At 40.7% G+C, this 25,884-nt stretch overlaps 1 protein-coding gene across 2 annotated transcripts in view; it reads left to right on the forward strand.

Moving 5' to 3' along the window:
- MCTP2 (multiple C2 and transmembrane domain containing 2) overlaps positions 1–25,674 on the forward strand; it is a 98,941-nt gene extending 73,267 nt beyond the window's left edge. For both annotated transcript variants that reach the window (XM_053988285.1, XM_053988286.1), the window contains 6 exons: positions 5,241–5,363; positions 8,209–8,250; positions 18,380–18,489; positions 20,843–20,952; positions 23,296–23,393; positions 25,606–25,674. In XM_053988285.1, the coding sequence (XP_053844260.1) occupies positions 5,241–5,363; positions 8,209–8,250; positions 18,380–18,489; positions 20,843–20,952; positions 23,296–23,393; positions 25,606–25,674 (552 nt within the window). The remainder of the gene's footprint in view (positions 1–5,240; positions 5,364–8,208; positions 8,251–18,379; positions 18,490–20,842; positions 20,953–23,295; positions 23,394–25,605) is intronic.
- Positions 25,675–25,884: the final 210 nt, after the last annotated feature.

Below are 25,884 nucleotides of genomic sequence, written 5' to 3' on the forward strand. Positions count from 1 at the left end.
ATTAAGATAATTTCCATTCTTTTTAATAACATCTTTTTTTTTAATACTATTACTATTCCATGCAAAGCCAGCCCAAGAGCACAAACCTTATTGCTGCACTCCAATCAGGCTGGGCCCTCACCAGGCAACCTGATTTTTGTCAGTGGAGGCTCAGCACTGCTGTGTTCCTCCATCCATATTGCCCATATCTGGAAGAGATGTCTCCATATGCACAGCTATATATGCACATATGCACAAATCTACTGCTCTCTGTGAGTGTGTTCATTCTCTCCTCTGTTCTTGTGCTCTCCCTGTCTAAGGGCAGGAATAAGTATCTGTCAGAAATAATTTGTTGTTGACAGGCTTATTGCCTCCAAGGGATTCGAGTGCCCTTTTGGGGAGCCAGTATCTTATGCTATTGGCTAATATCCTGTATTTTGTTTAGAGCAGAGGGACTGAAAGCTTAGAAACACCCAAAAATAGAGAATTAGTCCCTGAATATTTATTCTCAAAAATTTCTCATTTTTTATGGAGTTAATTTGTGTGTACATGGCAACTTGAAAGTGTGTAGCCCAGAAATAATTTAAAAATAAAGAATTCCTCTCCCCTGTAAATAAGGGGGAGCACGTCTTCCTGTTTCAAATCAAATTCACTGATCTGGTTTAGTGTCGTTTAGTTCAAAACAAAATTGGACGTTCACAGCAGTATCAGCCCAAGTTTTTCTCCTGCCTTCACAAGTTACAACAGAACATGTTTGTAAATCGCGAGGAAACTTTTGATGAAACTGTTAGAAGTTTAGAGTTCAGTTAAATTGTGGGTTTTGAAACTTGGCGTTTCAAACAATATTTTTCACAACTCTGCTGATGAGGCATTTCATTAGCATTGGAGCCTACACTGACCAAGAAAATAACTTTCTCGCATGCATTTAATCTCTTTTCACTTTTATTTCTTCCATCTGATGGAATGTATCACTCTCCTCCCATCACTGGTGTTATCCAAGAGTTATTCTGTCACACAAAACAGCATCCCTCACTGCACCACAAAGGCTTGCCAGGTCAAAAAGAGCCTGTTAATCTTACAGTTAGAAAAATTGTAATTATTGTGTAGAAAAATCACGCAGAAAATCCTATCTTATGCTAGGTTTCTAAGCCTCTTAAAACTGTTCTATCCCATGACTGTGGGTTTGCTGGTGACAAATGTTTTATGGGCATATTTTAGTAGACACCCGTCTAAAATCTGGTCTTAATAGTCAGATGCTAAATTGGAACCAGAGCGGCAGAAAAACCAGATTTGAAACGTGTTTCTAAGGGTTTGTTTTTACTTTCAGTTGAGACTGCCTTCTCTCATCTTTTGTACTGCTGTCAAAAGGGCCACTCTCATGGTTGTTCAAACTCCATGCTTCTTGACAGGAACAGTTGGACCCCTCTTCAATGATTTTTAGATGAAACGGCTCCCAAACCTCCAGAGCTTTAACTTGTAGTTATTAGGCCCTTTGAAATAGCAACACATTAATCAGCTGAAATCAAGTGGTCCTTTCTCCAAGGCTGTGATATTGCTGTTGTATTTTAGGTAGAGCTCTAGTCTAAATATTAGTTTCAAGAGCTCTGTTTTTTTTTCTTTCCCTCAAGATAGCTCTATCCCATTCCTGTTTCTATTTTGATCATTGTTTTAGAATGCTGTGAATTAAAGTGCTCACTTCTATAATAGGCTTTTATACTCTCAAACTGCATTAAAAGGAGTAGTGTAGAAAACTCGCTTCTACTACTTTAACTCTTAGTTTAGAAATTGGCTGCTGTGCTTTTAACTTCTCCCATGAACACTGTGAAGCCCAGCAGGAAAAGTATCAATTAATGTAATGGATTGTGTCTTACAGAACTTGGTCTAACAACAAGAAACATTGAAAAAAGGAATGGTTTGTTGAAACTGGATCATTTGAAGCAGGGCCATGGTTTGTGTCCCTGACTTCTGTGGTACTGGGAAAGTGATCTGAACCTGTTAATGCATTGTCTTTCTAGTTTATGGATTAGGCAAAAACAGACTGGGGTGGCAAAAAATCAAGATACTCTTCCTTGCATTAGCCGTTATTTGCATCAGCAGCTGAAGCATTCTTGAGTTTTGGCATAAAAATACTGATAAGAAAATAATTAAGGGAGCAGAGTTCAACTCCTTTGCCCAGGCATAAAGTATCACTGAGGAGAGAGTAAAAGCATGCATGATTGAGGACTTTGTCATCTGGGGAGTGGGTATCTGTGTCACAGGGCTGCTGGTGCTGTGGTCAGTGTCAGGGAGCTGCCTAAAAGTTGATAAAACAGGACATGGGCCTGCTTGGGATCTGCTTTGAAAACTGATGCTGCAGAACTACTCAAAAGGCTGTTAGAAGAGCAGAAATATTTCTATTCGCTCTATAAACACACTCTGAACTTTTATTATGTACTGTATGTTCACAGCAATCATTTCCCATACCTCCGAGGCTAAATAATTTCTGAATAGCTAAATCAATTTGTCTTGTGTCTGTGTCGTGTCACAGTAATGAAAGTTCCCTGTACTGTGGCAATAGCTGCAAAGCAGCTCTTGTTAGGAGATGTGGGAGCTCTATCAAAGCTTCACTGTCTGAGTTATAACTCAGCAGCTGATTAACTAGTCAGCATTAGAAAGGAGGAGACAGCATGCCTCAGCTACCCATTGAGCCTACAGTGAGATTTTGTAATGAAGTTTTATTTGAGGTCTGAAACTTAATAATACACAGAATGTACTGTAAGATCTAAAATCACCAAGGTCTTGACTTTGTAGCTTGCCTGAATGACCTGTGATTGCAAGGTTGTGTTGCGCTTGCAGCTGAGCAGGGTGATGTTCACATGGGATGGTGACAGATGCACTAAAATTGGGTCAAGTCCTGCAATTGAGTGAATGAAGAGAGGTTCTTCAAGAGCTTCATTGAGTCCTTGTAGGACTTTGCCTGGCTGGCTGCTGGTGAGGTCTTTTTGCTGCATCAAGAGAAGGCTGAGTTTGCTCATACCCCAAGGAGGTGGTGCAGCTGCAACCCACTCCCATGGGCTGAAGCAAATGTTTTGAATGAATATCTGGAAGTAGGAATTTCTGTGAAAGGAATTTATAGAAGGATTGGATGTATGTTTATATGTATGTCTTTTTTTTTTAATCTATGTGTGCCTGAGAAAGATACCTGTGGAGATATGTGCAATGACAGGTCCTTGTTCTTTGAAGTAAAATTTAGGGTAGGACAGAAGCTGTTATCACCTTCACTGTGTCTTATATATTCATATATATTCAAGCATATATTCATCCAAGGGAGTTGGAATAACTTCAGATGAACTTTTTCAGGTTACAACTTTTCATTTATGGGGGATGTTTTAACTGTGAATATCAAAATTATTGAAGGTTTTATTAGCTAAAGTTATGCAAGACTCCTATAAGACAAATCAAGTACCAGTTCTTGGCCTGGATTCATGTGTTTCTGTTGCCTTGCTTACATATGAAATGTGGCTGTGTGAATCATTATCACTTCTAATTTTTTAGTATGTTGAACAAAAGGATCAAAAAAGGGGAAAAAAAAAAAACAAAACCAAATCATCTTCCACATTCCTGTGCTGCAAATCAATAGCATGGGGATATACTTCCTGGATGTCAGCCCATTTTATAAATTAATATATCTTGAAGATTGCTTTACAGACCAACAAATGCCAAGAACAGGATGACAGTCTAATTCCTTGCATAGCAACAGCTAACATGAAATCAGGTGCACTCCAGAAAATGCAAGTGCTGTTTGGGCAAGGTTATGGATACAGGCATTGTTTCTTAGTTTATGTTTGGCCCATGGTAGGTATTAACTGGCCATTTGTGTGATGTCAGACAAGTCTTTTTGTTTAAAAAGTTAAAACAGCTGCTGTCTTGTGGGGGTGTAAATTCTCACACTGCTGAATGCAATGGGAAATGTTTCTTTGGTACAGTGTGGTTACACTTTCAGGTCCATAACACAAAATACATTGCCATAAATATCCCATTCTACAACTGCCAGCATTGTCTTTATATGTAGTATTTGGCAGGCCAAGGATGAGGGGAGGTAGAGATTTAATTTCATCATCATCCATAGGGTTTTCCCTTTGTTGTTGTTGTTTCTACTGGATCTGACTCAATTCCATTTACCTGTATTATTCTAAAAATGTGATGGTTGTTTCTGATCAAGCCAGTTTCTTTTGGGGAAAGAAAAATCAGAAAAATATGTTTGTGCCTTGTCTTTGAAGGAGATTGCCTAAAATAGCTTCAGGTTGCTACCAGCATTAGGCAGTTCTTCTGGAAACACTGTGTATGAGTAGAAAAGGAAATGGGATCACAGCATACATTTTATGGCAGTTCTGGATTTAGTTTATTAACTTTGCATTGCCAACCCCTCCAAGTCTGCAGTCTGTTCAGGTGTTTTTGGTACTTGTAAGATAGGATTGCAGTTTGGCTTGATACAATTTTTTTTGAAAAATCCTACGTGCTTTTTAGATCCCCATTATGTTACTTGTGTGTTTTGTAGTTCCAGTTTGGCTTCTGGTTTTGCTTCTAGTGGGTTTTGTCAGATACCAGTCCAAACACACAGACTCATACTGGTTTTTAGGAAAAGAGACTCCAAAGAACCAGTGAAATCAGAATATACTGTGCTGAAAAATGGCAAGAGTATGAGAATGGAGACTAGGCTGACTGGATCCCTTTCCAAAACAATGAATCATGTGCAGCCTAAGGCCTTGCCTCCTGCAAGGTGACAGTCCTTTCTCTGTGCTGCTGTGCCAAGAAGATAGGTGGATTAATGGTGAAGATGCATTTGCTGATCATCCCCTGTGGAATGACAAGGGAGCTCCATGGCTCCTGTTGCACAAGAGGAAAATGCTCTTCCCTAGCCTGGGAAAGACCCCCTGGCAGTTAGAGTCTGATGAGTGGTGCAGGTTTACCTCTCTCAGTGCATCTGTTGTGCACCAGCACTAAGGACAAAAGGCTTTCAGGCTGGAGGGATCCCAGGACGGAGCGGAGAAGCCCTGGGCTGACCTCATGTTCATGGCTTCTCCTTCCCCAGGTACAGAGGAGGAGAAGCCAACGAGCAGCAGCCTAATGAGCTCACAGAGAACAGAAGGAGTGGATTTCTTTGCCAAACTAATAATCTGAGTGGGGTTAGCAGAGATTCAAGGATGAATGTGCAGAGTGGTCAAGACTGACAGCCTTTCTTACATGTCTGTCTCTTTCCACACTTGTCTGTGTTCTCCCAGGTATTTGTGGTCACCGTCTGGACCGTGGAGCTGTACATGGTACCCTTGGCTTTGCTGGTGCTCTTTGCGTACAACTTCTCCCTCGTCACAACAGGGAAGGTCAATAATGCTCAGGATGCCCAGGCAAGTAGAGTGGCAAGTAGAGTAACATCTCTGGCAGCCCTGGTTTGCCCCAAGCGAAGTGTCACGCGTTCTAACGGCATTAAGTTGGTTGTGTAGCTAAACAACACTTTTGTTTCAAAGTTACTGAAAAGAAACCTCAACCCTCTCCATTTTCATTATTCAATTAAAGCAATAAACCACTCAGAGTGGTAGGAGAAGAAGATGAGAGTGTGTAGGAGGTGGATTTCACTTACAAAATAACTACAAGTGTTTTTAAGTTGAATTAAAAAAGGTTTGCAAAGCAGCAAGTTCCTAAAAGCCATTCCCTTCCTGCCATTGCACTCTGCAACACACTAATGATTCACGTTTCACAGAAGAGGAAAGTCAATAGAATCCAAGAGAGAATGTAGTTCTTTTAAACCTTGTCCTGTGATCTGAGGTCTTAAGAAGCTTTTATTCCTCTTTCCCATTTTCAGCTCTTAAAAGACAAATGGGGTTTTTTTACCCTAGAAATGTAGGCTTTGGTTTTTAACTTGGGAGAAAGAAAGGTTTAAACACAGAAATAATCACCAAGTGTGACAAAGTGCTACTGTTGGGGTATGAAATGATTCTTTGATATTGACCACTGTCTTTAACAATGGTGAATAGAGCTAGAAAGAGAGTAAATTCATGAATATCCATAATATTCTGTTTTAAAAGTGAAATAAATACAGTAATGAAATGGAAGTCAAAGGAAAGCTTCCTTCTAACTTTTGATTAAAAGATGATTGATATTGGTAACCATGAAGAATACCTTTACCTGAATGAGTCAAGTAGATTTTACACAAAGGCATAATATCCTAGAATTAAAGAATTCAATGCCTGGTTTCTTAGTTTCAGCGTGAAAATTTGCTCCTGGTTTATTTTTCATCCACTCCCAACTGGAAAGATTCTTAGAAAACAGGAGAAGTTGCATTATCCAGACCAGGGGAGGCTTAATTTGAAAACACAGTAAAAGAAATGCCTTTCTTCAGTTTCAGCCAAGTCCAGAATAATGCAGAAAGATACAGTGTGTCTTCAGTGACTACTTGATTTCATCAAGAAAAACAGAACTTCCCATGTGGGAGAATCCCAGGCAAACAGATGTTTTTGTTTTTAATACAAAGGGCAGTAAAAAATAACAATAATAACCTACCCAGAAAAAAAAAATACACAGAGAGTGCCTTCCAGTCCCTTCCCTCATCCTGTGGCGAGTTTGTTGCATGTTCAGGTGAGGAGAGCCTCACATGAGACAGAAAAATTGAGCAGAGCATCATTTAGATGAACACTGCAAAAAGGCTATTTCTAAAAATACAGCTAATTGTGATAAAACTAAAGAAAGGTCCATCAGGAATTTGGCTCTTTTCCTGTCACACATTCTGTAAGCAGTGCCATGCCATGAAATTCAGGGGTGCATTTTGCATAAGCAAAATCACACGTCTGCCAAAGTGCTTTGCAGGATTGGGATCATATGGAACAAGTAGTCAAAGTGCCTTTAATATTACCTGATTTCTTTTTTATGTGTGTCTATGATTCTAACCATCTGTAGGTCAAAAATAGACAATCAGGTGCTAGCCCCAGTCACATCTGTCCTGCAGATGAGAAAAGGTTTTCTTCAAAATACCAATGCTTTTTACACAGTCATTTATTTGTTTTTTGCTTCTTCAGGCCTTGGCTGGATATTCACTGCCTTTGGTTTTTGTGTGCCAGCACACACATTTTGTGTATACAGAGGAATGCAAGCAAGAGTCTTTGCAAAAGTGAACCTCAAATTCTCTCTGATTTCTGTGCTATAAAATGTGAATAACAGTATTAACCTTGTACTCCTGATCCACTTGCCAGGAGGCTAAATTTGTGAATATTGGTAAAATGTTTTATGATTTACAGATGGGGAGCATCTATAGAAATTTAAACCATGATCAGTGTTAATTCAGCTGCTCAGGGTATTCCAAAGAGCCAAAGAATAAATCTGGCTATCTGAACTCCCAGTACCTTTTACATCCGAGATGAAACTGCTATTCAGGGGGAAAAAAAGAAATTAAAAAACCCCAAAAGAGAAACACCCAACCCCCTAAGAAATCCTAAATTCAAAACATCTTTTTATTGTGATTCTTCACATTCTTTGCATGTTTGCTGTATTTAAACTTGTAGTACACAGATTCAAATGTAGCTATTAAATAACCAAGAAAAAAACTGGAGGACCCTGTTAAAAGCTCAGTTTATTAAATACCTGAATTGAAAGCCAAGTGCTCCTAATTCCAAGCCTTCGCCAAGTCTTTTGTTTTCTGTCCTACCTGTCAGCACAGAAGTTAAAGGGAGGAAATAATGCTGCATAGAAATCTGACTGGGATTCTATGTGAGATTGATTATGTTCATACTAATGTGTTTTCTAAGGTCTAATGTTTCAGTAATGGCCCTAAAGGGAGGGAGCAGTCATTGTGGCAGTGGAGATGGAACAAGTTGAGTATAGAGTCCTCAGCCTTGACATACCAGTTGGTTCATTTGCAAGACTGAGAACAAAGCTGTTTACAGATAGTAAAAGTTGGCAATGTGTTTGAAAGGCTGTTGCCTTCAGATTACTGGACACAGCCACTAATGCTTTATTTAGACTTAAAATTTGTATAGGGTATTGCATGCTTTGTTCAGAATACCACAAAAAAGAAAAGTCCTTGAATATAAAACATTGTTTTGGAAAGGAGAAAGTGGTGGGTTTTTTAAATGACTTTCAATAGAAGTGGGAGAAAATTGTATAGTGAAACTTTGTGGGAGTATCATAAGCTTTTTGAACATTGCCTGTCACTAAAAAAATAAGTGTTGTGTTTTGTAATACGGACATCTGCTTCTGCAGGAGCTTATGGGCTTGGATGAAGATGAGGATGAAGATGATAAGGTGAGCATATCTCACAGTTGTGTTGGCTAGAATCAGAGGGAAGGTGGGAGAACACAAACAAATAATCTCTCCATAAATCTTCAGTTATTGTCTGTATTAACTGGGAAAACAGTTGTCAGCAGTTTGCTGCTTGGCAAATTTGAAAGTAGGAAGGGGTTGGTTCGTGTAACATCCCAGAGCAGCGGTACCTGTGCGAGACCTGAACGAGAACTGACTCTGAGCAGCCCCGGGTTGTGCCTGGCCTTGCAGTGGGCACACACTCATGAATGTGCTCCTCAGGGGTGTGTGTGGTGGAGGAGGTGCAAACATGTACACAAGGATGTGCAACCCCCCCTCGCTGCTGGTTGACATTCCCTACTAATGGCTTTCCCCAGACAATTTGGCATTTCCACTTCAGTAGGCCAGAATTGGTGTGATTTGTGGAGGGCTGGTTAGAATTTTCTCAACATTTCTTTCAGAGCCTGGGAAAAAAAAGTTTTAGTTCAGCAGCTGAAATGTGGAAAGAATTGGAATTGGCAAAGCCTGTTTTTTATTTTATTGGAACATACTTACTCATTCTTCTCACTGTGAAAAATTCATTGGATTTTTTTCCAAGTTTATCAAACCACAGTGACAAATGATAAAAGGATTAGAGGGCATGACATATGAAGAAAGATTAAGAGAACTTAATGTATACAGCTTGAAAAAACATAAGTAAGTGAAGGAGGATCTGATAATCTATAAATACTTTAAAGCTAAAAGGTGAGGAATTATTTAACGAGCAACAGCATGCAAAGGAACATTAGCTGTTAGGAAGAAAATGTTCATGAGGGGATGTGAAACTTTCAAATTGCATACTAAGTTAATAAGACTCTTCTTGAATATTCTATGTTTTAAAAATGCTACAGTGAAATTGTTGATCATTAAGAAGCAAATCAATAATGCAGCTAGCAAGTGCACCTTAACTCTTCTCAGTCACAGACCCTAGGATTGAAGCTCAGCAGACTAATTGATGGGAATAATTATTTAAATTTAACTTACTCTTCTGCTGTGCTTATATTTTAATGAGCAACCCGAAATCTGTCAAAGTTATAAAGTGAAGTTGAGGCAATCCAGCTGAATTACAGGTTTCTTGCAACACACAGTAGTTGTTTAAATGTTCTCATTTATAATTTATTCTTTGCATCATAAAATTCGTCAACCGAATGGACCAATATCTGAAACTCATCAGAAGTTGCTAAATGAAAGTTTCATGTTTTTCAGACGAATACTGTGTATCTGTAGAAGTCAATAATTTCTATTTAGTGGGCACTTGGTTCTAGACACTTGCAAATAATATTTGTGTGATGCCTAAAGGTGTAACTTATTCACTGGAACAATCTCATTTACTTTTTTCTATTTTAATACTCCTGTTTTTTCCCTTGCAAGTGCTGAGGTGGGAAAAGGGAAGTAAGAAAGTATTGAATAGGTATCAAATCCTCTGTTTCCTGTGGTGTGCAATAGATTCATTGCTGCTGCTTCTAGGTTACATTTACCCTACATTTAACTCCAGTGACTTTGCTTCTCTCTGTACAAATACAACTGGGTCACTTCAATATGGATTTAATGACTTTGGGTTTTTGCCTCCCCCCAAACAGCTTCACTGTCATTCCCTTTCTTGTTTTATTTTAACAAAGTGTGCAGGTTTGGTAAAACTCCTGGAGTCAGTGTTGAGCTGTTGATGGTTTGGCCCTACCATTTTGTAATGGGAGCTGCCTCTCTCTCCATTCCACACACACTCCAGGACTCTCTGACACAGAGAGCTGGTAGCACTGGTTAAAGCCTCTCACAGCAGATACCCCCATCAGGCTTTCTCATGAAGATAACACTTTACATCCCAACATTACAGTTGTTATGGATGGAATTCTGGCACAGAGTTGCCAGAAGAGACAATTGCCAGCCCCTACATTTGTCCCATGGCCAGTGCTGTGCAGAATTGCCTTAATGTCTTTACTGTGCCTTGTGTGTACCCCAGTGCAGCAGTGATGAGCCACGCTTGCACTCCCTTGACTTGCATCTTTAAGTACATTAGGTACATCTTTAATTACATTAAGTACATTTTAAGACACTTTTCCAAGTCTGAGGGTGGCCAATGCTCTCTGGGGAGTGTAAGAAAAATGTAATTTCATGACACTATCTCATGGCAATGTCAACATTTAAACAGACAAGTCTACTTTAAAAAGAAGTCTGTGTATTTTTTTTTCCTCCCTAATACAAGAGTTCCCAAAGTTGAAATCTGCGAGTTGGGTTGTGGTGTACGAGGTCACTGTTTCTGTTTCCTGTCATCCTGCTGTATCAAAATACTTGCACACAGAGCCCTTCTGGGTTCTGCTGCCTGTTAGACATAACAGACCGTGCTTCTGGGAATTGTAACACACCCTCGAAGAGATGAACTGTTTACAAATTATAAATACACAGACACTTAGTTCAAAAACCCAAGAGCAGATTAACTCCCTCCACCTAGACTATCTGTCTTAAATGACAGGGCTTAATTGCTGACTCCCCCATCCTTTCCCCCTCTGCCCTCCCCACATACCAGCACGGAGGGCTGTAAAAGATAGCAGTGCTCTGTCCCTTTGGCACCAGCTCTTCCATGGATAAATGCCTTCTCGGATTTGTGCCATCTTGGACACAGAGTTCAGGCTGTGTCCTGTCAGCTCTGGGCTCTGTCAGGCTGAGTAAGGATTGTTTTAAAATTACATCACTGCAGCATCTTTGGTCTGCCAATAAGAAGGTATAGACAAGCTGCATGCAACTCAGTTTGTCTGATTGTTGACCAGTTCTATTTATTTTAATTTTTTTTCCTGTTTCTGATAATGACTGTAGAGTTTCAAGAGCAGAGTTACCCTGTGAATGATTGTGTCATAGCACAATCTGACTGAAAAGAGCCATTGCCTGAATAAAAGTTTACACCTCCACCACAGACAAAGCTTAATTTACTACTATTTTCAGGTCTGGTAACTGATTCAAAAGAGAATCAGAAACAAAACTAAATCAACAACAATTCCTGTGTAGGGTTTTTGTTGGTCTTTTGGGGTTTTTTTAAAGAGTTTTTGCCTCGTGGTGAGGCACTGTAGTCCTGCTTGGCTCGTGCAGTGTAACAGGGAAGAATCAAATGATACTGTGGCTTTAAGCCAAGTTATTTGGCAACTTCTAAGAAATGTTTAGTATCTCATGTATTGGGAAAAAAAAAAAAAAAAGCAGAAGTGGAAAAAAATCACCAAAGAATAAAAATTAAATGCCTTTAATGTAGGAAATTCTCTGTCAAAAATAGGTACCGAAGATATACAAAGTTTTATGAACACAATTCAAAAAGACTCCAGCCGAACAAATTAAAGTCAAATTCATCCAGTAGCAGAGCTGACATTTTCCATTTGAGTTAGATTCAGCATGTGGAAACCTTCCGTATGGATCTTATTTGTACGGGTGGATTACGATGAAAATTGCATTAATTTTCTCCGCAGTAAAGGTCAGTAATTGAAACATGAACCAAGAGTCTATTGTGTAAGATGCTATATCCCCATACTTAGGAAAGGTCATTCAAGACAATATCATCTCATTGTTTTCTTCCCTGGAAGTATAAATAATTTCATTAGTTTTTTTTCTTTTTCTCTTCAATACAACAATTGCAATATAATATTTCAACATCCCCCATTAAGATTGCTGAAGAGGAATGATGGTAAGGACTTGAAAATGCCCCATGATGCACAGGATATGTTCAGACTGACAAGGAGCATCCACATCCTCCACAAAACTATGGGCAGGAAGACCCAGTGCAGGGGTTGCTTTGGTTTTGCTGTGCTCTTTTCCTGGGAGCTTTCTTTATACAAGAAACTGGAAGTTAAATGGTCTCTTGTTAAATCTTACTTGCACAGCAGCATTGTCTAGGGCTGGTCTTATCTGTAGGCATCCCATAAATTGGCACAGTTCTTATATCAGTGCCATGAGCCACCCATTCATAGGTTTATAGGTGGTGGGGGAGAGGAGTTGAAAGGAGGTTCTTGCAGAGGAGTTTTAGATATCCTCACAAAGAAACCTTAGCAGCCCTATGGCACTCCAGAATTCTCCCTCTTAAAGAGAATTACCTACCTAAATGTAGGTAAAAGCCAACACTGCAATTTCTCTAAATCTCTGGAGAAATATTAAGTAGCACTAGGCAGGTCACTGGACCTATCAGATGAGCCTTGGGGAGTTCTCCTCCCTTAAAAATTCCAACTATTTAAATTGTTAAATTTTATTTTAGATTGACTAGATATATGAATAGATACCTCCTTCTCCTGTACCCCAAATTGCTGAAGATCATTACCTAGATTATAGATGATGATCCAGTAGTTTTAAGTCTAATAAACATGTGATTGTTCTTAAGTCTCATGTGTTTCCAGGAGAAAGCACTTATTTTGACAAAATTAATTTTCTTTCCCTTTCTGGTTTTTAAATCAAAGATGACTGATGACTTTTTATCTCCATTCAGGATTGATTCTTGTTGCTTCTTAAGCATGTGTTCCTCACCCGAATTGTGTTTTATTCTGTTGTGACTGCTGATACTGCTTTGAAGACTTGTGGCAACGCCAGTGGACTTTGGGTTACTTTACACGTCTATGAAAACGTGAGCTTGTACAGGAAATGCTTCTTAAGCCCCCTGCATTTCATGCCTGTGCATAGAGAAAGGAACTGAATTATGACCTAGGGTTTTTCACATAAGATTTTTCTTGGGCTTGGCTTAGGAGAGCCAGGAGAGTCCCCTGGGCACAGATGAAATTCGTCTAATGCAGGCAGAGAAAGTGCTGGACAAGGCATGGAGTGGTCATCTTCTGCCCTTTAGGGAGTGTTCTCCAGCCTGAGCTGTGGGATGATGTGCTATTGCTTTCCAAATGTGTCCTTTTAAGACCGATGCTGCTCTCCTTCATACCAGTCTGAAGTGATTCTATTGGCTCTGGTGGAATTATTCCAGATTTCACACCTTTTTAGCTGAGAGCATAAATTGACCTGTATGTGTTGCATTTCCTCTATTTGGTAATTATTTCAAGTACACTCAGATTCGCTAAATTTCCACAGGCAGGCACATTTGCAGCATGGTGTTAATAAACAAAAAGATCCTGTGATGCACAGTTTCAGGACTGCACGAGGCAGTTGCTCAGAGTTTGGCAGCCGTCCCCTCCGCGTGCCCGTCCTCCTGGAAGTGCCGAGGAGCTCTCCTCCACACGCAGCAGACTTTGCAGCTCAGGGCAGGGCAGTGACTCAGCAAGGCAGATTGCTGGGCTCCTCTCAGCAGCCTTTGGCTCCCACCGAAGGCAGGAGCCAGTTCAAGGTTGCTGTGGTGACTGTTTGCAAAGCTCTGCCTGGAATTCATTTTAGCTACCAAGAGACTGTCTGTCACTCCATGGCTGCCACCTCCCACAGGAGCTTCTTTCTGCTGCTAGACTGGAGCGTTAGTGAAGGGTTCCCTGCTGACAAGAGAGGCCAGGGGTCTGCTGTTCATACCCAATAAAATCCTTTTGGTTTCAGAAGTTCTTCATGGATGAGTATTTTGGCCCTAAGATGGTTTTTGGCACAGCTTTTGCTGGACACCGGTAAGGTCTGAGTTTTGTAGTCCAGCAGAGAGCAAGTTGCAAATTAAATCCAACTTTGCCTAACTCTGCTTTTCTCTAAATAACTACAGCATGTTTTGTTGGGTTTTTTTTTAAAGCAGAATAATAGTGGAGCAAAAAGGAATGCATGCCTGAGCTATTTTCCTTTCTTTTCCCTTTCCATCAATCTTGTTTGTTGCTAATACACTGAAGAATTAATAACTGGTACATTAGATAAATCCTGGTAAAACATCACCCTAATGTGCTTGCAGTAGCATAATGAGACAGCTACTGTAAGAAAGCTAATCCTGAAAGTTAGGCCAGCCCAGGGCTAGGCTGACTAATTCTTTCAGTCCCTGAAGAGATTCAGGATTTTCATTCCTGACTGAGCTGCCTGTATCCTGTTTTCTTCCTCCTTTTCATTAATCCATATTTATGTTTTCTCCTCCCCTTTTCCTCATCTTTGCCCCCAAGTGTTCCTCAGCTTTATATATTGAGTTTCCCTTGGCATGCCAGAAATCTGCTGATGAATACCATTTGTTTGAAAGTTGCATGCAAGATTTTTCCCTGCAAGTGTTTTCTATGAAATCCAAGTGATCAAGTATTATATAGAACTTACCCATGGCTTCAAGCCTAACTTTTCCTAACTTTGTGAGCATTTGATACTTGCAGTATACATCAGAAATACACTTAGAGAACAACAGCAAAAATTGTCTGTGCATTTGGAGCATTGCTTGCTGGTTTGGATGTATCCAGAGGAAAAATATTTGAAGGATAGATTTAAAAAATAGGAAACAGCTTTCTGTAAAGATGAAAGCTATTAATCATTGAAACAAATGATCAAAAGAAGTTAGGGGATCTCCACCATCCAAGCTTTGAATTCAGTAATGGATGCTTGGCTAGAGAAGAAGCACTAATGGGTGGCATTTGGCCTTTGTTCCAGAGCAGATGAGTGAAGAATTTTGCCTTCAGTGTCTTCCCCCATAACTCTTAGGATTTTCCCTCGCAAGACCAGCTCTGACTGCTGTAGCTCACCCGTTGTGAATTGCTGTGTGAGTGCTGGGGACATCCTGTCCTGGTCTGCCCCATATTCCCCCTCCTTTAAAGTCTTCAGCGTTGGAAGCCCCTCCATGCTGTGGTTGTGTGAAGGTTTCTTTTGCAACTGACCCTAAATGTCTCAGAGCAGCATAAGTTCCTTCTGGGGAAGGGAGATCCCAGAGCTGTGGTAGCTTTTTAAGTGTGTTTATATGTCCTATTTAACTGTTACATAGTTGAGAAATAGAAAAATCTAGGAGCATCTTCCAGTACAGCAGAGATTTGGTGTCTTCATTTCTGAGTTCAAGTTGATGTATGTTAGCTGGAGACAAAAGACTTAATTTCTGAAATTGCTGGGTCTTGCTTGGTGTTGTGGGTTTTTTTTTCCCTCCCCTGACATGCTTAATCTTTTGTAAACCCCCTTTTGTGATTTTGTTCAGGCAATTAATGTAGAAATGAAGGATTCTTAAATTAGGATATGCAAGGAAGAGTTGAAGTAACACTCTGATTATATAATTAATTCTCAGTTGTAAATTCGTTTTGGTGGAGTTTATTCTTTCCCAGAGGCTGAAGACTAGTTTTGGTCCACCCACAGTGCTGTAATCAGCTAAGAATTAAAGGAGACAAAGGCCTTGAATTAATGGAAGTTATCACAATTGGTTTTAGGGAAATAATGCCAGAAACAGGCAGGATATTTTGTTTTCAATTCGTGCAAAAGCTTCTGAGCTGTGATCTTAAGCTATCAGTGTCCAAATCCAGTTTTCAAGCATAATACATGGAGTCAAAAAGAAATCAGAAAGGGATGACACCTGGAGAGGACAGAGAAGAATTGTCTGGGTGGTGGGACCTGGCACAAATGAGGAAGTGTGTTTAGTGGAAGATTTGTATTTGTATTTGTATTTTGGATTCTTTCTTTACATTTTCCATGTAAAGAAAAACACTACCACACATGGTAGTGTTCAGATATAGCTCTCTCTATGACAGTTGCCCATTTCCTAATAAATAGGGCCCAGGCTGTCATCCTGATGGACTCTTACTGCTTCTGACAGTGTTTTCTGAGGTGCTGCCTTCACAAAGCATAAACAACACTCCAAAACCTAAATAATTTGGAAAATCCCATTTGTTGTACTTCATTTGTCTGCTTCTCTGTTGCTTAACCAGTGATCTAATAATCCTGTCCATGTGTTTAGACTGTAGTTTCCAGAACCAAACAACAATAACCAAGAAACTACGCTGAAAAATTCCCAGGACTTTCAAACAATTATGCCCATTGTGCATACACACAGTTGCAGCCTATTTTTCTCTTGAATAACTGATTTTATTTACAAGGTTTTCTAATCCTAGTTTTTCTCTGCCTTTGCATTGCTTGGCCATATTTTGTATCAGAAATTAAAAGCACTGTTGCCCAGGGGTGATTTTAGCATGCAGCCAGGTGAGCATGGGCATGCAGTTATCATAACTTAGGGACTGGCAGTTTCTGCTTTAATTTCTGGCTCTGCTTCGTGGCTGCAGCAGGAGTTGTGTTGTGTTGTGTTGGTTAAACTGTGTTATCACCACATCTCTGAGCTCCATCGAGGACGTGTAAATGAAGTCAGCATGATGCAGGCAGAGCTGGCAGATGATCTGCCTTGCAGCTCTGGGCAGCAAGAGTAGGCTTGCCCTGCAATATCACTTCATTTAAGTGGTTTCTTTACCCCTCTGCCTGAATTTGGACAGGATGAAATTCCCACTGTCTGGTTTTCCATGAGCTGCTCCCCAACTTCTGCTTGCAAGTTTGGTGGGAAAAAAGCCAGCTATGGCTAAAGGACCGTTGTGCCATTCCAGTGAGGAAATAGTTAAATATAATTTCAATGTGTCATTTACATTTGAGCCTAACGAGATTATAACTGGAGCTGTGTGAAAATGACTTTTTGGTGCTATTTTCACATAAACTGACTATTTATTTATTTATTTTGTTCTGGGGTTATTTCACACCCCAAGGGTTTCATTTTTGTTGGTTGTTTTATTAATGTAAAAATACTCATTTTCACACCCAAATGTGTGATTATTTAAAATGCTGCTTCTATTCATTGTGCACTGACTTGCAACCTAAAGGCAAATATTCAAATGTCTGGAGCTTGATAACTCCATGGTGGTTTTGGCTGGCTTTTTAAACTCAAAAATTGCTGGGAAGAGAAATGGGCAGCAAGTAATTCAAAGTGGTGTAAGGGCTGCATTCCTGTGCCTGCCTCTCAGCATCCAAGGATGGGTCACAGGTTATTCCAGCACCCTCTGCAGAGTGGTGCCCTGTCTCAGCCCCATAGAGACCCTCTCCCAGCATGGTAGTGCCAAAAGGCTGGAGCAAGAGCCCTCACCTCTGTGGCCCTGTGTGACTTTAAATAGCCTCTAGTCCTGTCCTGCATGGAGGAGGAATGTGGATGACAACACAGAGGCAGAATTGCAGCAATGTTGATGCAAAATCTCTGGCCCTTGCTCATTCCCACCCACCCTTTCCTCTACCTTGACTGGTGTGGGCCATAGAGAACAGGGATACAAAATGCTCTTTACCATCATCTCCCTTCTCTGGGAACAGATTGGTTAAAACACAGCTTAAAATGTTTTGTTGGTTTTCTTTTTGTTGTTTTATATTTTTTTTTTCTAAATTGGACTGATTTTTAAGTGTCTAAATGTGATGTAAAATCAGTGTCCAGGGCTCTGCATTTTGTAATAAGTGAATGTTTTGCTGATTTCTTGTGAGAATATCTGCAACCACGCCAATTTGCATGCCTCTATGTGTGTGAGATTGCTGGCAAAGAAATGCTGAATGCTGATAATTGTATACTGGTTTTCAAGCCTGATTTAAGTAATTTTGATTTTTAATTCATTCTGTGCTTCCTTTTTATTTCTGCACATGTGTAGTAATGTCCTGTAATGTTGTTGCCTAAAATAAGCAGTAAGAAATGAAATTGAGATGGCCGCTGCAAAGGGAAAATGACATTTTTTTTCCTTTGATCCTTTTTTTTTTTCCCAGTAAAAGAATAAGTCTCTGTATACAGAATGCTCAAAAATACTGCATTCACTATCTTGCTGCTAATTTATATACACAAACCAGCATGGCTGTGGGGGGCCTGCAAAGATCAGAAATGTGAGATTTAGAAGTTCTGCACAAGAATATTTTTTGTTCTTGAGGAGCACTGAGCAGCCAGCACTCTGCACCAGGGGTGCTCAGCATCTCTTGTGCTGTGGCATCCAATTGTGTGAAATCCTGGTTGAGATCCTGCAGTCAAGTTGTGTTAGAAGATGAAGAAACCTCTGCCCATGTGTTGAGGAAAAGGAAGAAAATGCAGGGATCTGTACAAATAATGTTGGTTCTGTGTGATAAACCCAGGGTCTTTGTTCTGTCCTTCCTTCAGTGAAATACTTGAGGTCATGGATGGATCAGCAGTGCTGGAAATCGTGGTTTCATCATGTGTCTGTGAACACCCTAGCAAATTACTAAAAGTTTTGATTTTCTGGTTTCTTTTGATTAGGAATCTGAGAAAAAGGGGCTAATTGAGAGAATCCACATGGTCCAGGAGATCATCATAGCTGTTCAAAGCATCCTGGAAGAAATAGCATCGTTTGGAGAGAGGATTAAAAAGTAAGTAATAATTTTTTCTTCCTTGACCATGATTTGAAATGAAGCAGAACCAGGAGGATCAAGGTGGAATAATTGTCTTGCTCCAAAAATGGCTGCAAGGTGCAGCAGGATAAGCTGGCCAGTCCCACCACTGCTTCTTCTCTTACAATCTTTTATTCCAGAAAACCTTTGCAGAGCACAGAGAAGAGGAGAAGCAGTGTTCCTTACTAATGTAGCTTTCATGTTTGCCTGAATTTCTGATCTTGCTTGTTTGTGGTGGGGTGGGGAGTCATGGATGCCACAGATACTGCCTGAAGAGGTGGTCACAGAAGCATCAGGCATTTCTTTGCAGTCCCATCACAGAAAGTGGGCACTGATGGTCAGTGCTGCCTTTCCCACGCCCTCTCCATCCTGACCTGGCTGTTGGGGTTACCAGTCACTTGTGTCCCTGGCCACCACATTGATCTTCTTCTATCTTTGCCATTTTGAGCTGTCTGCTTCCTGCTGCTGCCACGAGGAAGCCCAAAGGGCATTTTCAGGGTCTCATGGCGGGGGGGAGACACAGAGGGTATTCCTGACCTTACAAAGGAGGGAGGTGAAGAGCCTAAGAAAAAAAAATAAAAAAATCCACATACAAACACACATAGACCTTTTATAACTCGGTCTTTATTGGAGCTTAATTGATCCATATTGTTGTCTGTTTTGAACACAAAGTGATGGTTTGTGACCGAGCCTCACTTGAATGAGGAGCTGGGTTCAAGCTAAAAATACAGCAACCACATGTGCTGTGGTGCCACGCTGGACACCCCAGCTGGGGTGGAAGTGGCCCAAAGATGTATTCCAGTCCATGAACAGGGCACTGTTCTGCCCAGCTGCATGGCAGGAAGACTCAAAGCACTTAAACACTATTAATTCTTGTATTCATTTTGGTAACAATGGTCTTAAAGAACACGTTGGGTATTAATGTGGACGCCCGATGTAATTTCAGAAGGATTCTGTTGTAGCTCAGCAGTGATGTGCCATTAAAAAATTGCTATCAAAGTTTTTTTTTGTAAGTGACAGACTGAATTGTGCTACAGTTTCCGTCTGTCACTCCAGTTACACAATCATAGGGAGTTTTCATAGTTTAACTCAATTGAGCTGTTTTGCTTTTTTTTTTTTTTTTTTTGCTTCAACTTAAGCTACATTGATTGATAATGATGGGTCCTCTCCCACCTATTTTTACTTAATATTTAATATGTCTATTGAAGCTTAAATGTAATTCTTGAAGCGTCCTATTAATTTTATCTGTCAAGGGAAGTTTGTCTTATTTTATAGCCTGATAAGTGGTCCAGATTCATTCTCTTTATTCCTGCTCCCCATCATTGTGATATGATGAAGTTAGCAGGCAGATTATGTGAAACAGAGATGCCCAGATCCATATATCCACCTTTGGACTAACGGGCATCCTTGTAGTCCAGGTACCTCAGCATTTGGTGCAGGGCATAGGGTTATGTCTTACAACGACACAGGGGGACAAAGTAATTTCAAAGATGTGGTAGCAGTGGCTTCTCACCTTCAGTCTATCATTGGCTTGCAGATGAGAGAGGTCTTAGTGAAATAAAATACAGTTTTTCACTATAGTGCGGCCAAAGTCTAAACTGCTGTAGTAACTGAGCCTTTCAAGAGTGCTCCTCTCGGGAAAAATCCGATGTAAATTGTTGGAATGCAGAACCTTGGGCTGCTGCTAGCTTATTACAGCTTATCCAAGCCAGCCTCCTATACTCAGTGTAGTAAAGAATTGCTGAAAATGTAAAGATATAGGACAAAATGTATATATATGTAGACAGACTTTTATAGAATATTATGGCCCTAATGTTATACAGAGAAATTACTCAAACTGCTCTTTCACAGTTTGGCATCCTAATTAATCCAATGCAAGTTATTTGCTGGGTTTGACTCTGGCTACCTGCTACACCTGGGTCGTGCACTGGGCACACACCTCGTGTCACCTCCACTGTGACCCAGTGGAGCTGGCTCGGCCCTGTCTCCAGATCAGATAATCTGCTCATGAATAATGGAGAGCTGACTGGCCAGCAGACATGTGTAACAAGTGCCACACATAGAAGAAGAAACAAAAACAACTCACTTACATGCCTGACAACTTCACTGAGCTCCCCTGGGCTCCTCTTCTCTTTCCTTATTGTTATATCTGCCTCTCAGGTATCTTCCTAATCCAGATGTAGGAATCTACTTATCCAAAGGGCCTGCAATTTACAGCATATCTGACTGCACTGAGCACTGCAAAGGGGTCATTAAATTATTATTGGGTAGCAGAGCACAGACAGTGTCCAAGAACAGAAATGTTGAGAGGGATTGTGTTTTTTCCTTTCAGCACATTCAACTGGACGGTGCCTTTCCTCTCTGTCCTGGCCTGCTTGGTCCTGGCAGCAGCAACAGTTATTTTGTATTTTATACCACTGAGGTACATTGTTTTAATCTGGGGTAAGTACTCCACTGTGTCTCATTTCTATGAGATAAATACAATATACGTCTACAGAGTGAAATCAAACAAGCTTTAAACGACCTGTTACACAGACAAACAAGTGCTGTTGCTTAGAGGTGAATAAAGATGTTATGAACTTCTTAAAATTACCATTTCTCCCCCCTGGGTTATCTGATAATTTGCTTTTCTTAGGGTTCTTTATAAGTTTCCAACAGCACCACAAGAAGAACATTAGCCTAGATAAACTACTTTCAGTGTTATTATTCTTCTGCAGGAAAGTAATTAGCTTCCTGGTGCTGGAGCCCTCCAGCTGGGAAATGGTAGGAAGTGGACAAGATGTGTTTGCAGAGCTGGACCAAGTAGATTTGGACCCTGGGAGCCTTTTGGGTCTGAGTATCCTGGCAGTCAGGACAGGCTGTGCCCAGTGGGAAACACTGAGCATCTCCTTTTGTCATGGGTCAGAAAGTGTTTGTATGAAGACACATAATGAACTAAAAGAGGAGCTTTTAAAAAGTAAAGCTTTCCTGGTGGCGTTATGAAGAAATGTGAGATCATCTTTCACAGAAGGAGATGGCATTCAAGGGCATAGGACTAAGGGGACTGGCTTTAAACACAAAGAGGGCAGGTTTAGATTAGATATGAGGATGAAATCCTTTCTTGTGAGGGTGGTGAGGCTCTGGCATAGGGTGCACAGAGAAGCTGTGGCTGCCCCATCCTTGGAAGTGTCCAAGGCTTGGAACAGCCTGGTCTAGTGGAAGGTGTCCTGCCTGTGGCAGGGGGCTAGATCGAGATGGTTTTTAAGATGCCCTCCAAACCATTCTATGATTCCAGGTGCTGAACACTTTCTACATCTCCTAATAGCCTCCTGTCTTATTTAGGGTGCTAACTTTTATCTCAGCCTTGAGGTAGAAAGGTGTGGAGAACATAGGGCAGGTAAATCCTCACTGACCTGCAGAAGCTCAGCCCTGATGTGGCTCTGAGTTGTAGGGACCCTTATAGGGACCCCCTGTCACCCCTGGGGCTGAGCCATCAGCTGCTGTCTTGGGTGTAGAAAAGGGAGGGAATGAGAAGGTGGCATTAAAAAAAAAGCCATTCTTGGGCAACAGCAACAAAGAAATAAAGGATTAAATCAAACAAAAGAAAGGGCAAAAAGAAAGGGGAGAAATTGCTGGGAGTAAAAAGTTCAGTAACAAAATATTGTTGTTCTTGTATGGAAGACATGGTGAGTACATGAAAACTATACATCCGTTCAACATCATCTGGAGTGACAGGGCCTTCAAATATGATACATGTTAAACAACTACCCTGTGGCAAGGCCTCAAAAGACCTTATGGTATTTTCTGTTTTTTAAAAATCAGGTACACAGAAAATTGTGTTGTCATTTTGCTACAAGTATATGGCTTAAAAGCTGAATCTCAGATGTGAAGCAGGTACATTTCAGGGAGAGGAGAAGGCTGGAGCAGCCAGCACATTTGAAATCACTTTCAGGGAAAGCACTATGAGATTTTGGACAGAGGCATGATGGAATTGAATGCTATATTATGATCCTCAGAGGCAAGCAACATTTGAATTTTTTTGCTATTCTTTAAAATGGGTCAGCTGATTTTCTTCACCTAGAAGACCTTAAGAGAGGCAAGAGAAGACTTTATGAACTTCACAATAATGTGAACATTACAGTCCCATAGATCTTCTGTCCAGACTAGGGACCACCTCTGCCAGCTGAGTCCGTGGAGATGGACTGCTGTTTCTGCAGTTAATAAGCCTAATTATTCACACAAAGATCAAACTAAAGTAAACCTTGTGATAAGGTTTTACATTGTCCCACAGCATCATAATATGGGCAGTTTGGCCAGTGTGGCTCTGCAAAAAGGGGATAAGCCGTGAGGGATGGGGAAGGGAAGCTTTAATTTTCTGTAGAGATAGAAAGAAAAAAGTCTTTTTCCCAATTACTTTTGTAGCCTTCCAGTTGGTCACGTAGGGTAGCAGATTTAACAGCACGCTTGGTTTTCAATGTGTGTATTCTCCCTGTAGTGGCCCCCAGAATGAATTCTTGCTGCAATTGCTTTTCACCACATTGTTGGCAGCACATGATCCCCAAAGTAGAAAAATACCTTTATCCATAATGTCCTCTACTTCCTCCAGGAAGCACTTGTGAGTGATTCCACGTGACAGGGAACATGTGTGTGGCTTTAAGTCTGAGGCACTGTTTTCACACTAATTTTTACTTGCGAATTCCCTTTCCCTTTTTCACCTTGCCTGAACAAATTTAGAGGGAGAGAGTAGAAAAGGCTTGTATTATTTTGTTTGCCTTTATTTTTTTTTTTTTTTTTTTTTTATCCTAGGCATAAATAAATTTACTAAGAAGTTTAGAAATCCCTATGCCATCGACAATAATGAGCTACTAGATTTCCTCTCCAGGGTACCATCTGATGTTCAAAAGGTAAGTAATGAATGGCCACAGCCAACAGAGGCAAGGAGTGACACTGAGAGCAGCTGGGTGCTCCGTTTGGGAATACAATGCCAAAGGCTTTTGAATAACAGAGATAAGGAATCTGGGGGAAATCCACAAAGGGAGGGGGAGAGAGTGTTAGAAGAGAGGGGAGCCAAAATCCTTTGTCAGAAGGATAAAATGATTGTGGAAAAATTATCCTGAAAAGACCTACTTAAAAATGATCTGGAAAATCACTCAGCGTGGTTACTGAGCTATGGTTTTCGTCACCTTTCTGCTCCGGTATTTGTACAGAGGGAGGAGAAAAATAGTCTCTTTGATAGAGATAACCATCCAAAAGGATTTGCTGAATTCTCCTTTTTCTCAAGATAGGGGGAGGAATGGGGGGAATTATTTCTGTGACATTGTGCTTGAGCTCCAGGCCTCCTTTGGACAATGCCCTGCTCATCTTTTTCTTTAAAGAAAACCCTGACATGTGTTTAAAATACTCTACAGTTGATCAGATCAATCTTCTACCATTATGGAATTAGAAGTTTTAATCTAACCAGAATCTGTCCTCCCTCAGTTTCAGTCAAGTCTTGTCTCTTCTCCCATTTCTTTGAAACAACAGCATTGTCTTCAAAAATCTCGCCTATCTTCCTGGAAATTATTTGAACAATAAATCCTTTCGAATGTCAAGATCTGTTTATTTCTCTTGGAGGAGGGAAAACAGTCTTGCTGGGTAATGAAGCCACACAATATAAAGGATTCTTTCTTTTGTTCTCACTAACTGGAATCTGTGTCCCCAGGCCCTGATCCTGATGCCCAGGATCCCTCTGACATTGTACCTTTCTCTGTGAATCGTGGCACTTTCCCTGTGAGGTGCTGCTCACTGGGAATAAGGGGATCACAGTCTCACCTGTAGTGACTTTATGCTCTTGGAGACAGAAGCTGAATTGCTCATGTGTTGTGTTGAGACATCTGGTCGAAGCAGGGTTGGAAAAAGCTTCTGGTGACATTTATCTCAAGAGGCCACCAGACTGGTCGGTGGCAGCACTAATAACTGGAAAGAAATTCACCATGGGCTGGTGGGAGGAAAAACACTAAGCAGGAGTAATCATAGAGCCATTAAGCTTCAGTGTATTTTTATTTGTTGTCACTGCTCTTGTAGAGGCCACTGGATTTGCTGTGATGGTTTGCATATGCCCTTTAAGTGTTTATGTTTAAAGATAAGCTGCTTTTCTATTTATGCTTTATTTAATATTTACACTTAAAACATTTCCTTGAGTGGTTTCTATCATATTGGGATCCTTTGAGCTCTCCAAGGAAAATGATCACCATTTTCTATGGGAGGAATGATAAAAGTTCCCTGGATGGGACAAACCTTGGAGTTTTCCACCTGTGCTGAAAATAGTGACAGCCATACACTTGAGGGACAAGTCATACATGGAAGCTCCAAAGCCGTTCTGTCTGCTTTGTTTTACGTGCTATCAATGCATCAGCATTTCACTGGGGTGCTGCAGTGAGTTAGAAATTACTGCTGTCTGTACAGTACCCATTTACAACCACATGTGTTGGACAAAAGACAGAGGAGGAGTGAAAAAGATGGCATTTTCAGCCAAATTTTCCCCATGATTTCAGTGGGAATACTTTTGTCTCGCACAACAGACAATTTGGAGATTACACCATCCTTGACAGTTCACCACACGTTTTAATCATTATATTGTGTATGAATTTGTTTTGAAAGGTGGAGGTAGCTTTGTCCAGGTTCTGTTTGGGAGAATACTTTCCTTTTTTGAAATTATTAAGTATTTCAGCATCCCAGGGTCTGTGTATGGTTTTGACAACTGTCATCTTACTGTCTATTGGGATCCACTTGAATTGAGACTCCTGAGAGAAGTTTATTAAACTAATAGGTTAATGCCAGAAAGATAAGAAAAACAACTCCCAAACCAAAACAAACCCAAAAGATTGCTGAAATCAGGTAGAACCCCATGTATCTCATTAGAAAAATCTGCTTTTAATATTTTTGTTTCAAGAAATGATGCATGACTTCTCAAATCCTTCCTGCAATTAATCCCCCATGTTCCTGTGTTTAGAAAATGATTCATTACTTTTGAACCTTCCTTAGTTTCCCTGGGCTTGTCCTGGGGGAGCCATTAACACACACTGCAGTGAGCTAGAGTTACCTAAGTGCAAACGTCATGCCTGTTTGTTTTTACAGGTGCAGCAGGCTGAATTGAAACCATCCAGCAGCTCCAGCCCCGTCAGGAAGAAGCGGAGCGCGCTCTAGGATGCAGCGGGGTTTGGGAATGCAGCACCTCCCTCCCTGCACACGTGTGCACACACTGCACCCCTCCCCTCCTTCTTGCTCCAGATCAACACTAGAGTCACTGCCACGGACTTTCTCTTTCTTGGAAGATGTGGTTTTTGATAAACACCTATCTTGGGTTTCTTTTCTGGGTTGTCTTTTTGGCACGGAATCCCAAAAAAGAGCAAGGTG

The sequence above is a fragment of the Vidua macroura genome, chromosome 12 (assembly GCF_024509145.1).
Source record: "Vidua macroura isolate BioBank_ID:100142 chromosome 12, ASM2450914v1, whole genome shotgun sequence".
Taxonomy (NCBI): domain Eukaryota; kingdom Metazoa; phylum Chordata; class Aves; order Passeriformes; family Viduidae; genus Vidua; species Vidua macroura.